The sequence below is a fragment of the Glandiceps talaboti genome, chromosome 15 (genome assembly GCF_964340395.1).
Source record: "Glandiceps talaboti chromosome 15, keGlaTala1.1, whole genome shotgun sequence".
NCBI lineage: Eukaryota > Metazoa > Hemichordata > Enteropneusta > Spengelidae > Glandiceps > Glandiceps talaboti.
In genome coordinates this window covers 14,267,151-14,280,332 of record NC_135563.1, presented here as the reverse complement: position 1 = coordinate 14,280,332, position 13,182 = coordinate 14,267,151, and the positions used below count along the sequence as shown (strand labels likewise).

The window sequence follows — 13,182 nt, the reverse complement described above, 5'->3', positions numbered from 1 at the left end:
AACACCCAAGTAAAATGATTCCACTGTGTGCTACACTTCTACAACCCACAACACCCAAGTAAAGTGATTCCACTGTATGCTATGCTTCTACAACCCATAATACCCAAGTCAAGAGATTCCACTGTGTGCTACGCTTCTACAACCTGCAACACCCAAGTAAAGTGCTTCCACTGTGTGCTACACTTCTACAACCCACAACACCCAAGTAAAATGATTCCACTGTGTGCTACACTTCTACAACCCACAACACCCAAGTAAAGTGATTCCATTGTATGCTATGCTTCTACAACCCATAATACCCAAGTAAAGAGATTCCACTGTATGCTATGCTTCTACACCCAAGTAAAGTGCTTCCACTGTGTGCTACACTTCTACAACCCACAACACCCAAGTAAAGTGCTTCCACTGTGTGCTACACTTCTACAACCCACAACACCCAAGTAAAGTGCTTCCACTGTGTGCTACACTTCTACAACCCACAACACCCAAGTAAAGTGATTCCACCGTGCTACACATCATTTATAGTGTTGATATCAAATGTGAAAGCATCACTGTCTCAGTTACTTCACTTATGAGCCCAGTAACGGCTGCTCTAAATATAATCAATCTATAAACAATGCAAAGACAGAAGAAATGCTAAAATATCATTTTTGACAATATAAAAAAAACATTTTTTCATGAATTTGCAGTTTATGAATGCCATTATTATTATTTGATATATTTTTACATTTAGCTGAAAGACTTAGCTGAATGCCTTAATGATTTCATCTGTAATTTGTATGACAACACTATTACTTTTTGGTTAGGTTTGTGAACTCCACTGAGTGATAAGACAAAATCTGGTAAAACTTTCATACCTTGTCACAAGTTGGCAGGGAACCCTGGTAAATTATGTTGGAAACTCAGGGAGATTTTACCTACTTATGTGCTGCCCGTAACAAAAAATAAAACACCACAATAACAGCTGAAGAAGGCTGAGTGATTTTGCAAAAATATACAAGTAAATTATTTATGCTTTGAGTTTGGAACTACTTGAAAATAACATTATATGTCCCCAAACTGTGGCACAACATAGAAAATATTTGGGAGAAATATCTAAGTTTGCATATGATATATGAAGTGAATGTACTGGCTCAAAGAGCGACTTAGAGAATTCTTTGTCTCATAATAATGGTCTTCCGTGTATTTTCTTTGATAAAGTTCAGGTCTTCAAAGCCTGCTAATTTGATGTATTCCTCCCATAATGCAATAGTAACTACAGGAAGTAGTATATCATGTAGGTTACTAATGCATTCTGGGATACAATAGAGAACAACATGAAATCAACATCATTCATTTTGGAAAATACAAATATGCTAATTTCAGTATCTGTATCAATTTTGTTTGCTATATTGTTTGCAAGGTTGCCTAGCAATGCAAGCATATAGCTACATACATGTAATGAGATTACAATAAAGAACAATCAAATTTTCATGTCTTTGTCTGTACATGTGGTATTAAAGTTTAAAAAGTGTACAAACTATAAAAAATATTAGCCTCGGTTACCTAGACTGACTTCCGCAACCCCCAGCAGTGAATCTGGGGCATTACAATGTCAATGATTAGTATAACATGGCTGCACACCATGGCTGACCTATGACCTCTGTAGCAAAATCACATGGTAGCAACTGTTGCTAAGAGTATTTTGGTTAACAAATATGATTTTCAAAAAAATGCCTTCATTTCTGTCAAATACTGTAAACCTGGAAATGTTCGCTAAAGACTTATTTTCGCTAATTTCACTGGAAAACAAAAACACAAAAATAAGTACTGACTATAATGCCTTCTTGCACATGAACACAATGTAGCAGTCTGGTAAGTAGTAAAAATTACTCTTTGACAACTTGCTGAAGACTCTAAAATTGCAAAAATTTGTAGTAGTGAAAATATCTAGGTTTAGAGTATACACAGAGAGTGGAATCATTTTGTCCAATCAGCACCTATCACAGATCTCAACAGCAGCCATGTTCCTCCATGCACAAATGACTTCTGCAAGGCACGAAATCAGCCAACAGTGGGTAGGCTTGGTAACCGTGGCTAAACAATCATTAGAAGACAGAGTTGCATTGTTTTTTGTGATGTCTTTATTGAAAATGTAATTATTCTTTAATGTGACGAAGAGCAAGAAAACTTTTATTTTTGATAACTAAAAACATTCAAAGTGTGATCTTAAAATTTCTAATCTATCAGTCCACAATGTAACATCTGAAATCAGATCCCTCAGTTTTTAAATGTTATTTGTAATCTAGCGATGTTGATCAGGTACAGATAATGACAAGTATGTGGATGTTATTCATTCAGTGCCTACCATGATACAAAGACTATCAGTCCAAGATGGTTGTCAAGAGACATCGACCACCAGGACATCATAAAGACCATGGTACAGCAAAAAAGGCATTTTTACTCCACATATTCATTACTATTACCTTATCAGTGTTCCCCTTTAATTTTACTTGTGCACTAGTAGCCTTAGACTGTAAGATACGTCATGTCATTCAGCCGTTGACCGATGGGTGAGGGCGCCCTGTCATGGCGTACCTTACAGACTATAGCAATCCAATGTAGTGTACACATCCCAATTTCTTTTTGGCTGTTACGTGAGACTATAGTAGGCTAGTCACATGTCTATTATCGCAATTAAGTTGTGTGTTTTGTGCAGCTTTTACAATGGGTATGTTTAGTATCTAAAAGATGTGGCTAAATGAGAAAATTATGAGTTTAACTCAGTCATACAGGTACCTCCTTTCCACAGCTAAAAGCATCTAACGTTGTTGAAAATTACTTCTCAACAGTAAAGCACCTCCCATTTTCCAAAATTACCCCACGACTATGTTGATCATCTCCAACTACACATTAAGCGTGTATTCTGAATTTGCACAGGTTTTCTGAAGTTGAGAGAAGACTATTTTTATATTGTGATTTGATTTGACAGTTACAACTAAACAAATAACAAACTATTGCACTACATTCACAAATAATCTGATGCTGAAATCACTAGAATTGTACTTGTAGGTCTTCACACACCACTACTTCAAATGCATCACTCGAAAAACTTCTTAAGTTTTAAGGTGACAGTACTTAATTCTGTGTTTCTCATGGCCTGACCGACCCAACATTTCTTGTGAATTTCTTTTTTTAAATTGATGTCCTCTACAGCAGGAGTAGGGGAAAAAATTACATAATCACATCACTGATTGTCAGATGGCAACCCCATGAGTGAGTATGTGAGTAAAAACTATCATTTTATCAACACATAGTTCAAAGTTTCCTTCTGACATTAATTGTCATTTCTAAGTCATTTAGACTGTTAAAATATGATTAGGAATTGAAAGCATGACCAAAATGTACACATTAAATTGTTTATTTTTAACTGGTCGATCAACCCATCATTTTGAAGGTGTAACAATGAGAAACACAGAATTAAGTACAGACACCACCCTTATAAGTGAAGTGCTGTTGTTGAATGAAACCTTCTCTGATTTATAGTTTATTGATCGGGAAACGTTCTCCCAACCAATTGTGAAGTTCATCAGTGAGTAACACATCTGAATCTTCTAACTGAATCATAATGTTGCGTCCGACATAGGCAATCTTATGGTTTTCAATGACAAATACTCTGTCTGGTACTGCTACATATTTGTCAGCAAACTCGTTGTCCATGTTGTCAACCACAACAGGTATCTTGTTATCACTAAGATAGTCAGCTGTCAGACTACTGTACTTGTCCATTGTCAGGAGAAGGCTGAAAAGAAAAAATGGTGTCTCTTTGATTAAAAAGTACAGTGGCATATTTTATGTTAGAACTCTGAAGGTAAAACAAGGCTCAAGCTCAGTTGAACAACAACGTACTGAGATTTTATGACTGATTCTTCCTCACAGATTTTTAAAAAAAAAGATGTTTATCATGATTTTTTGAAAAGATGCATAGCAGAGAAAAATACCCCCAAAATGATGAACTAGTTCGTAAAGTTTACAAGACAAAAAGGTATATCATTTGCATATAATTTGCATACAGGTATGCAATATTGTTTTTGGTATTACACTGCAATGCACATACCACTAGTATGTGTGGACTCTGGTGCAAGTAATCACTGATACGTATGAAATAATAGACATTACACCTAATGCAAGCCAAGTTGAATGTGCTTGAACAAAAAATATAGAATTTATACCCTAGTCATACTATGTTACAGCAATGTGCGCCATGTCTAAATCACAGATTATGGGGCGATTTTTCATAAATTATCCTTGCAGAGGTATGACTATATTATTCTTCACTATTCTTTATTTAGTTAGAAAATATTTGTTATCTAATGGTTTTGTCACTTTTCATCTTTTGACTCATAGTGGCAAGGCCCCTTAGGTCACTCATATTTTCCTTGACAGAACAATGAATTATATCAAAATGTTTTTTGTCAACTGAAACTACCAGTACCTTGCTGCAGCTATTCGTTCATCTATACTTTTATGTTGGGCAACAAAACTAAAGTGTGATCCCAGTCTCCAGCCTTCCTTGGGATGAGCTTCTCTGAGGTAAATGAATAGGAAGTCAGCTTTTGTCTTGTATTTCTGATATAATGTCGACAGGCCATCGCTGTGAACAATAGCCTGTAACGGAAATGACAACAACACAGTTATACAGAATGTCACTATGTAAGATATGTTGTGTCCTTCCGTCCTCACTGGCCTCCTCTCTCTCGACTGATTAGAGTTGTCACTACACCTATGCAATAGTGGTGACTACGTACACCTATGCATTGGTTTTGTCACTACACCTATGCATTGGTTTTGTCACAACACCTATGCATTGGAGTTGTCACTACACCTATGCATTGGTTTTGTCACTATACCTATGCATTGGTGTTGTCACTATACCTATGTATTGGTTTTGTCACTATATCTATGTATTGGTTTTGTCACTATATCTATGTATTGGTGTTGACACTATACCTATGTATTGGTGTTGTCACTATACCTATGCATTGGTTTTGTCACTATATCTATGCATTGGTTTTGTCACTATATCTATGTATTGGTTTTGTCACTATACCTATGTATTGGTTTTGTCACTATATCTATGTATTGGTGTTGACACTATACCTATGTATTGGTGTTGTCACTATACCTATGCATTGGTTTTGTCACTATATCTATGTATTGGTTTTGTCACTATACCTATGCATTGGTTTTGTCACTATATCTATGTATTGGTTTTGTCACTATACCTATGCATTGGTTTTGTCACTATACCTATGCATTGGTTTTGTCACTATACCTATGCATTGGTTTTGTCACTATACCTATGCATTGGTTTTGTCACTATATCTATGTATTGGTTTTGTCACTATACCTATGCATTGGTTTTGTCACTATACCTATGCATTGGTTTTGTCACTATACCTATGCATTGGTTTTGTCACTATACCTATGCATTGGTTTTGTCACTATATCTATGTATTGGTTTTGTCACTATACCTATGCATTGGTTTTGTCACTATACCTATGCATTGGTTTTGTCACTATACCAATGCTTTGGGTGATACAACTAATAATTTTGTTATAGTCTACTTACCCTCAACGGTGGTCAGGACAAGGAAGATGAGATCACCACTAGTGGGCGCTGTTTACACATCTTTCTGAGTGCTACTTTCTCATTTTTCAGTGTGACAAGATCGGCATCTGGTGCTGGGTCGCCAATATCTAAATCTTGACTCATTATATTTGGACCTGCCGACATCATTAGTTTGACACAATCCATCACCTAGCAACAAATCGAGACATCTTTAGAATACAGAAAGCTGGTGTTACCCTATAGGGGTATAATAGTGACCATTTCACATATAGAACACAGGGGGCTCAGGCTCAGTTAGTTTTGTTTACGAAAACAAACAAACAAACAAACAAACAAACAAAATAAATAAATAAATAAATAAATAAATAAATAAATAAATAAATAAAACCAAACAAACAAATTAATTTCATAAACACATAACTAACTAATACTGAGCCACATGTGATTCAACAGCAAATAATCCTTTGTACACCAGTAGCCACTGAGCCTAAAGAGGCCGAATTGACTTTGATGATGTATACTGCCATCTACAGGCAACCTTATTGTCATCTTCGTTTTTCAGGAGTAACGTTCATTTTAGAGCCAATCATAGACCCTCCACTATGGGCCAATGAATGTCCCAGGCAAGAACGAATATTTTGACCTTTGTATTAGACGATATCTTTTGTGTATTCAACATCACTCAGACTATAAGCGTAATTAATTGCAGTCAAAGTGTTTGAATTTGACAGATATCTTGAATATACACATATACTAGTATTTATTGAAAGTAACGGGTTTTCCGATCAAACATTTTCACCATCCAAAATATATTAAATGAGTCATTCTAATTTACCTCTGCATCATTACCATACTAATAATCAAGTACATGAAATCCATTCCAATACTGTCTGGATTTATACCATGTTCCTGTAGAGTTTGACGTTGAGCTTGATCGAGAATATATTTGTTGGATTTGACCAGTGTCCTCGGATTCTTAGCATAAGGGTTCATGTCATTGTCTACTATTTTCAACGTCTTGTCGTCGTGAAGTATTTCTTGAAATCGTCTGAGAATTTTCATGACGAGCTGACGATCTTTCACGAAGTCAGCCATGATTTCTGTAATATATATTATAATTTTGTGGACTGTATGAAAAGGTGAAAATAAAACATGTTTGGAGAAGACGAGTAGATCTGATCTATCTCTGTTTCCACTAGTATATATAATATCTAAATTACCGATGTTTCCCTCTCATGATACAATAAAACACGAAGGTTAATATTTGGGTGAATAAAAAATCCCTCTATTTTTTGTCTAACTTTAAGCCGTTGCTCGGTACGAAGTGCCATTCATCTGACAGTAGTTTGACTGATCATGGATCTATTATTGCAATAATACATCCATATGGACTGATTTACCCTTCAATCAAATGCCCAGCTAATTGCTCAAATACTGTGTGATACCTGCGGTTTGGCCATTGTAGTGCAACCCATTGACCTAACAACAGTTACCTTCAACGAACAATGACGTGGACAGCCGTTAAATATACCGAGACAGCTTTGCAGACATTCCATGTCAATTGAATTGCAAACTTACGAAAGCAAATTGTCTAACTTCGATCAGGAACACATTTCTGATGTGTTCTAGTCTATAAGGTATTAGACTCACGCCATTTAAACAGAAAGACAAAGATCACGGAGACAGGAGGTTTTCCGTCTGACGATATCGTGCAACTCTGACCTATATACAACCTGACCCCCAGAGAATTATCTACCTGTACTATTATAATCACAGACAAGTAATTCTTACTTGTCTGTGTTATAATGTATATTTTCAAACGCACTGGGCTCAACACGATTATGGTCAAGCGCCCCCCCCCCCCCACCCTCACCCCCCCCCCCCCCATACTACCGTTGAGGCTGTCAGCCACTGAAACTGCAAAATATGTACTGTCAAACAGAAATTTCCTTACCGCTGGTGTAGTTGTCTGTGGACAGCCAAGCCTGCAGCACGACACCGTACGTACCCTTGATGGTCGATCGTCCGATGCTCTAAAACTTAAAAGTACACTGACCAGGACCTTTGTATCACCTTGAAATGGTGAACTATGTTACCGTTTAAAATGAAACCATAGTAACGTTAACTGTTGTCTGGACCCAATTACCGGCATGCTTTGCTTTCACCATGATATGTACAAATAACTGGCGGGTATATATTGTTATAGCAATGATGATCAATAATGGAAATCAAGATCGGTTTTTCTTGTAACTTTGCCTTGAATCTGCAAAGAAGGTGTGTTTTAAACATCACTTCGCTTCAAGCGGCGAAGCAAACTGATACTGGCTGTGGCGCACATCTTATACCAGCAAAAGCGACGACGCATTGCCGCATATTAATATGCTGACGTCAAGACATGTGTAGTACAGTGGCACTCACAAGTTGTTACGATTGGCAGGAAGTCCTCGCCTCGTACTTGTAGTCGAATACATATAGGGTATACGTTTAGCTTGGCCGTACAGTAATTCAACTTTCACACATGGGAATCTAAATACAAATATAATCACCAGGATACGCCCCGTCAATTAACTCCGTCTATTTATATATGAAACTTTTATCTTTGACTTATCGACCATCACTAAATACCATAAATATATATTTGGTTATATTTTACAGATAGCAAAAACCCGTAATAAAAAAAAACAATGCAGAATAATCTCTCTCTCTCTCCCTCTCTCTCTCTCTCTCTCTCTCTCTCTCTCTCTCTCTCGCTCTCTCTCTCGCTCTCTCTCTCGCTCTCTCCATTGAGCATATAGGGAGTAGGCAATCGCTGTTACCATACCAACGTTTCAATGAATATCTTTTGTATTTCAGCAAATTATGAATTTCGTGTGTTGCTTTAAAATGGCAACTTGTCAACGGCATCCAAATTTTGTTCTAATAGAATAATGTACATCTTAAACTCAAGGGGAAACCGTGGATGCTTTTTTATTACAAGCTTTATATGCACCTGAACCTGACCCATGATACTAATCGGAACTTAGGATTTGTTGTTGCTAGGAAACAATGATTGCTACATCCCTGTAGAATCATTGCCTATACGTGTAATTGCGGTATGAGTGTGTACCGACCGATATACTACAGGAAACAATGTGTAATAACACGGCAGTTTCCAAAGTCGACGGGAAATTACTGTCGATTTTTATATTTCGCCTTTCGAACACTTTAATTATACATGTTGTACATGCATGCTATGCACTATTGATGGTATACATTGAGGTATATCTATACACATTGATGAAAGGATTGGCGTTTGCATAAATAAAAATAATAATAATATTGAATAAATATATGTGAATGTAAACTACATGTATCTATATCAATGTAATATAAACTTTTCAAAAAAAACAACAGTTTTTAGAAAGCTGTGTTTAAAGCTTTAATTTCGTCCATACCTAAAGATTTCATCAGTAGAATGAAGTACTTTACTATGGGTGGAGGGTCTATGAACAAAGGGTGTTAAATACTAGTTTTAGAATTCACACCACTCCCATGTATCTATACTAGTTTTAGACTCTCTCACCAGTCCTCGGGAGCATCGCTATTAGCGTTTGTGTATGTACCAATATCTATCGCATAATTGTACTAGAATATCCTTGTACCTCATCGACTACATAGGGCTAATCATTTGTTGACATGTTACTACAACTCCGTGTTATTGCGACGCTCCATGTAGTAACACATCAACAAATGTGATGATCGTCATTCTCGCAAACCAGAGCTGTTATTTCTTCTGCTACACTTCGAAATAAAGACACGTTTCGACGGTGCCGTAAAAGAGGCTGTGGTTTGCCACATGTTATGCAGTAGATATCAGTACCTACAAAACAACCCTTTAAGCTTTTTAGCGATGCGATGCTCCGAGACTGTGAGAGAGTGTAGTATCTAGTCGGGCCATGAGATTTGTTTGAAGTGATGATTTTCGCTGCAAAGTAAATTTTCGGGTTTTTCTTCTGCTGTCAGATAACTCCAGTCGGTTTGCTTGTATAGTGATTATTTGCAACTTGAAGGTATAAAGAAATATAGAATATATAAATTATGTTGTTTGTTTCTCTCTAATTAGTTTTTTATTATTCGTAGAATGTCAATGCCATTTTCTAAAACCAATTAAGAAATCATATCTTACTGTATAGAAACTATGATTCGGGCATTTTACCACTAACAAATAAATTAGATATTTTTTAAATCACAATAGTCCACATTGGTAATACCTTTTTTCTATCGTTTGTTAATATTTCTTGTCCTCGCGAGCAATTTCCTGATGTTAGAGTAATCTCGTCTTGTCCATGGGGAACACATGTTTCCGAATTTGAATGCTCGTTTTTAACAACAATTTCCATCGAGACTGATATGTATGGGTTAGTGTTCGGTCATCCATGGTACATGTAAACACAATTTATTCAAACGCCATGGTTTGGAAAATTCCAAAGCTTACTGAATATATCGACGGACACACAAGAACCGAGTTTGCAATGATCTTCCACTTGAATGCTTCCAAAGGAGGATTAATGAATCAATTTTCTCCGTGCATCGTTACATGGAAGTCAGCTATAATGGCAGAATCGTGTACGCGATAACCGCTCATACTTAGTATTTGAGAGGATGTTCGACTGAGCTTGATTGTGTATTCACAGGATATGAAAGACGCGATTAACCGATTAGTGTCATTGCCCGGAAAGCTAACTGCACATTTTCCCTAGTTTTGATTATTAAACAAATCCATCGGAAACATTTGTTCCAAAGGGAGAAATAAAATTTACTGCTGGACAGGGATAGATTTTGATATTCTGTCTTCATGTTACTGCATTACGAACATTATATTTCAAACATTGATACAGGAGAAATGAAGATGTCTTAGTGTTTCACTTATGAGACAATATTTTAAAACACGTGCGCGCGCGCACACACACACACACACACACACACACACACACACACACACACACAAACGCGCGCGCGTGACTGTAAACATGAACATTTTCGCTAAAAACCTATTTCCGCTTATTTCGCTCGAAAATAAAAACGTGAAAATAAGTAGTGATTAAAACGCCTTCTTGTACATGAACACAATGCACCAATCTGGTAATTAGTACATATTATTATTCGCGAACCAGATGAATACTATAAAATCACAAGCATTTCGAGTGGCGAAATTATATAGTTTTACAGTATATTCAGTGTGTCGGGACTGGTGCCTGTGTCATCCACGATTGTCTGTCAATGTGTGCGCGCAAGTGCGACCGTATGTGTGTTTGTTGAATTGATTCTTCAAATCTCAAAACGTGAACACAGCAGAACATTCTTTCAAGTTAATTTTAAGTGGAATGGTCCTTACTGATGATACCAATACTAAATAAAGTGGGTATAGTATCTAGTCTAATTACGTAACAACGTGTGTTTCACCTAGTTGTGCCCGATCACCCACACATAATAGTTTTGCCTCCAAACTCTACCTGTCAGAAGTTTGGGGTTTTTTAAATGCATTTTGGTGAACATGGATGCGTTGGCAAGGGTAAGTTATCATGAAAGAGCACTCATTTATCTTATTACTTTCTAAGTACATACTTATTTTCTATTTGACATTTTCGAGTGTTTAGTCAGTACTGTATATCCATGGAAGTAGAACCCCTACTTCCATGGTATATCGTATTTCGTCAAAAAAGGTGTGGTTCAGTAAGTGGAGACAATGTCAAGTACGCGTAAAGTATTATTACGTAACGGAGAAATACCCAAGGTCGGTCATTTATAAAACGTGTACAGTGACATGAGAACTCCTGATATCTGCTTTGACCGTCCACTGTTAGGTTACTTGAACTACAGTAGTTTGTCAGAACCAAATGGTATGTAGACAAAGGATTTCACAGATTAGGTCCTAATCTATATCAATATTAATGGAATTAGGGAACCTTCACTACTTACAAGGGGAGAGGGGAAATCAAGCCCAGTAATTTCAAGGGGAGAGAGGAAATAAGCCCCGTCTGTTGCGTAAAATGTGATCATCCCAATTCATTGCACAGTTCTAAATACAAATCCCCTTTCTCTAAAACACGACCCTGTTCAAATACATGTACTTTTAAAACATAGATTGAAATGCTGTCAAACGTGAAAAAAACGCTGTAGTCAATGGTAAGGACTCGATTCCACCGCTGCCACCCGTGACCACATTGATAATTTTAACACGTGCACGTGCACCACAGTGAATTTGTGTGAAGGCACTACATTACGTGTTTGGATCTATTTGGCAGAGCTCAAGGCCAGAACTCCCAAAGACTCGATTGGCACACTACCGACATTGTCGGCATTCCCAGTCCACCACATTACCCAAAAATCTCACCACACTATTCCCCCTTTACTCCTGTGAGACAAATCCCTCTCTTCACATCACAAATAACGATATGATTCACTGCATGGTTCTCAGCAACGATTTGACTGGTATGCTATGATCTTTCGGTACCACGGTGGCGGTGGTGGTTGGAAGTTGCCAAATAATACAGTTAAATAATACAGTGAGTAAAAGTAACACATGACCCCCCCCCCCATTCCATTTTGTAAAATATGCCAGCCCTAACACCGAATTGTAAAACATGACCGACCGAACCCCCCCCCCCTCCAATTCCCGGGCCCTTCCCCTTCTAATTACCGAAGGCTCCCTTATGTAACTCCTGGTCCAGTATCACGGCAAGAAGAAAATACTTGTGTTGATTTGTAAGACTGTTATGTCACTGATATGTTATGTTGTTAGTATCTAAAGACGAGTGGCCAAGTCCATATAGATAACACATAACCACAACAATGAATTTGCCAGTCTACATTGACAAGACAGGTTACTTCCTGAAATTCGCTAACATATTTTGACTCACAAGCGTCTGTGGTAGAAAGCCAATGCAATATTCGTAAGCGAAGGTATACAAATTCATCCTGCAGTCGCTATAAATTACGCCATGTCGGGAGCAGACGACCTGTAGGTCACGCACAACAAACAGTAGTGCATCCAAGGGGACTTCATATCGTTAATTGATTTGGGGAATTTAAGACATATATATTGTCATCTGCAAAACACAGTACGCCCTGAAGTAACCTTTACTTTATCATTGCTCTGCTCCTACAACGTTGATTGATTAATTTCATCTGATATGTTTTGACGTTTTGTTAATAGAATAATAATTCATAGACAGAACAAAAATGTAATTATATCATTGAATGATGGCTATCACCGCCTGCTACGTTTGCGACTCTTGAACCCAGCAAGTTTGTAGGTTACTGATAAGGTCAAGGGGAAAGCGTCGAAATGCCAGCAACATGGGTTTGTTGCGATGTCAACCCTCTGCGACCAATTTGCCCTTTTGCGTACATCTAATTCGTCAAACCACTACTGTGACTTTCTTTCTCCGCACAAAAGTAGAGTTGTGCAATAAATCTCATGTCATTTTATGAATGTCATAATTTAATACATGAAATATGATAATGTCAAGTACTAGGATTGCAATTACTGTAAGTGGGGACGGGGTTCAAATTACCTCCCATAATTTATA

At 37.2% G+C, this 13,182-nt stretch overlaps 1 protein-coding gene across 1 annotated transcript; it reads right to left on the bottom strand.

The window, feature by feature from the left end:
* Positions 1–3,519: 3,519 nt before the first annotated feature.
* LOC144446244 (type I iodothyronine deiodinase-like) lies at positions 3,520–6,706 on the bottom strand. The gene is made up of 4 exons (XM_078135996.1): positions 6,461–6,706; positions 5,612–5,800; positions 4,475–4,647; positions 3,520–3,781 (listed from the first exon to the last, which is right to left on the bottom strand). Exons 1-4 carry the CDS (start codon positions 6,704–6,706, stop codon positions 3,520–3,522), a joined length of 870 nt encoding a protein of 289 aa, XP_077992122.1.
* Positions 6,707–13,182: the final 6,476 nt, after the last annotated feature.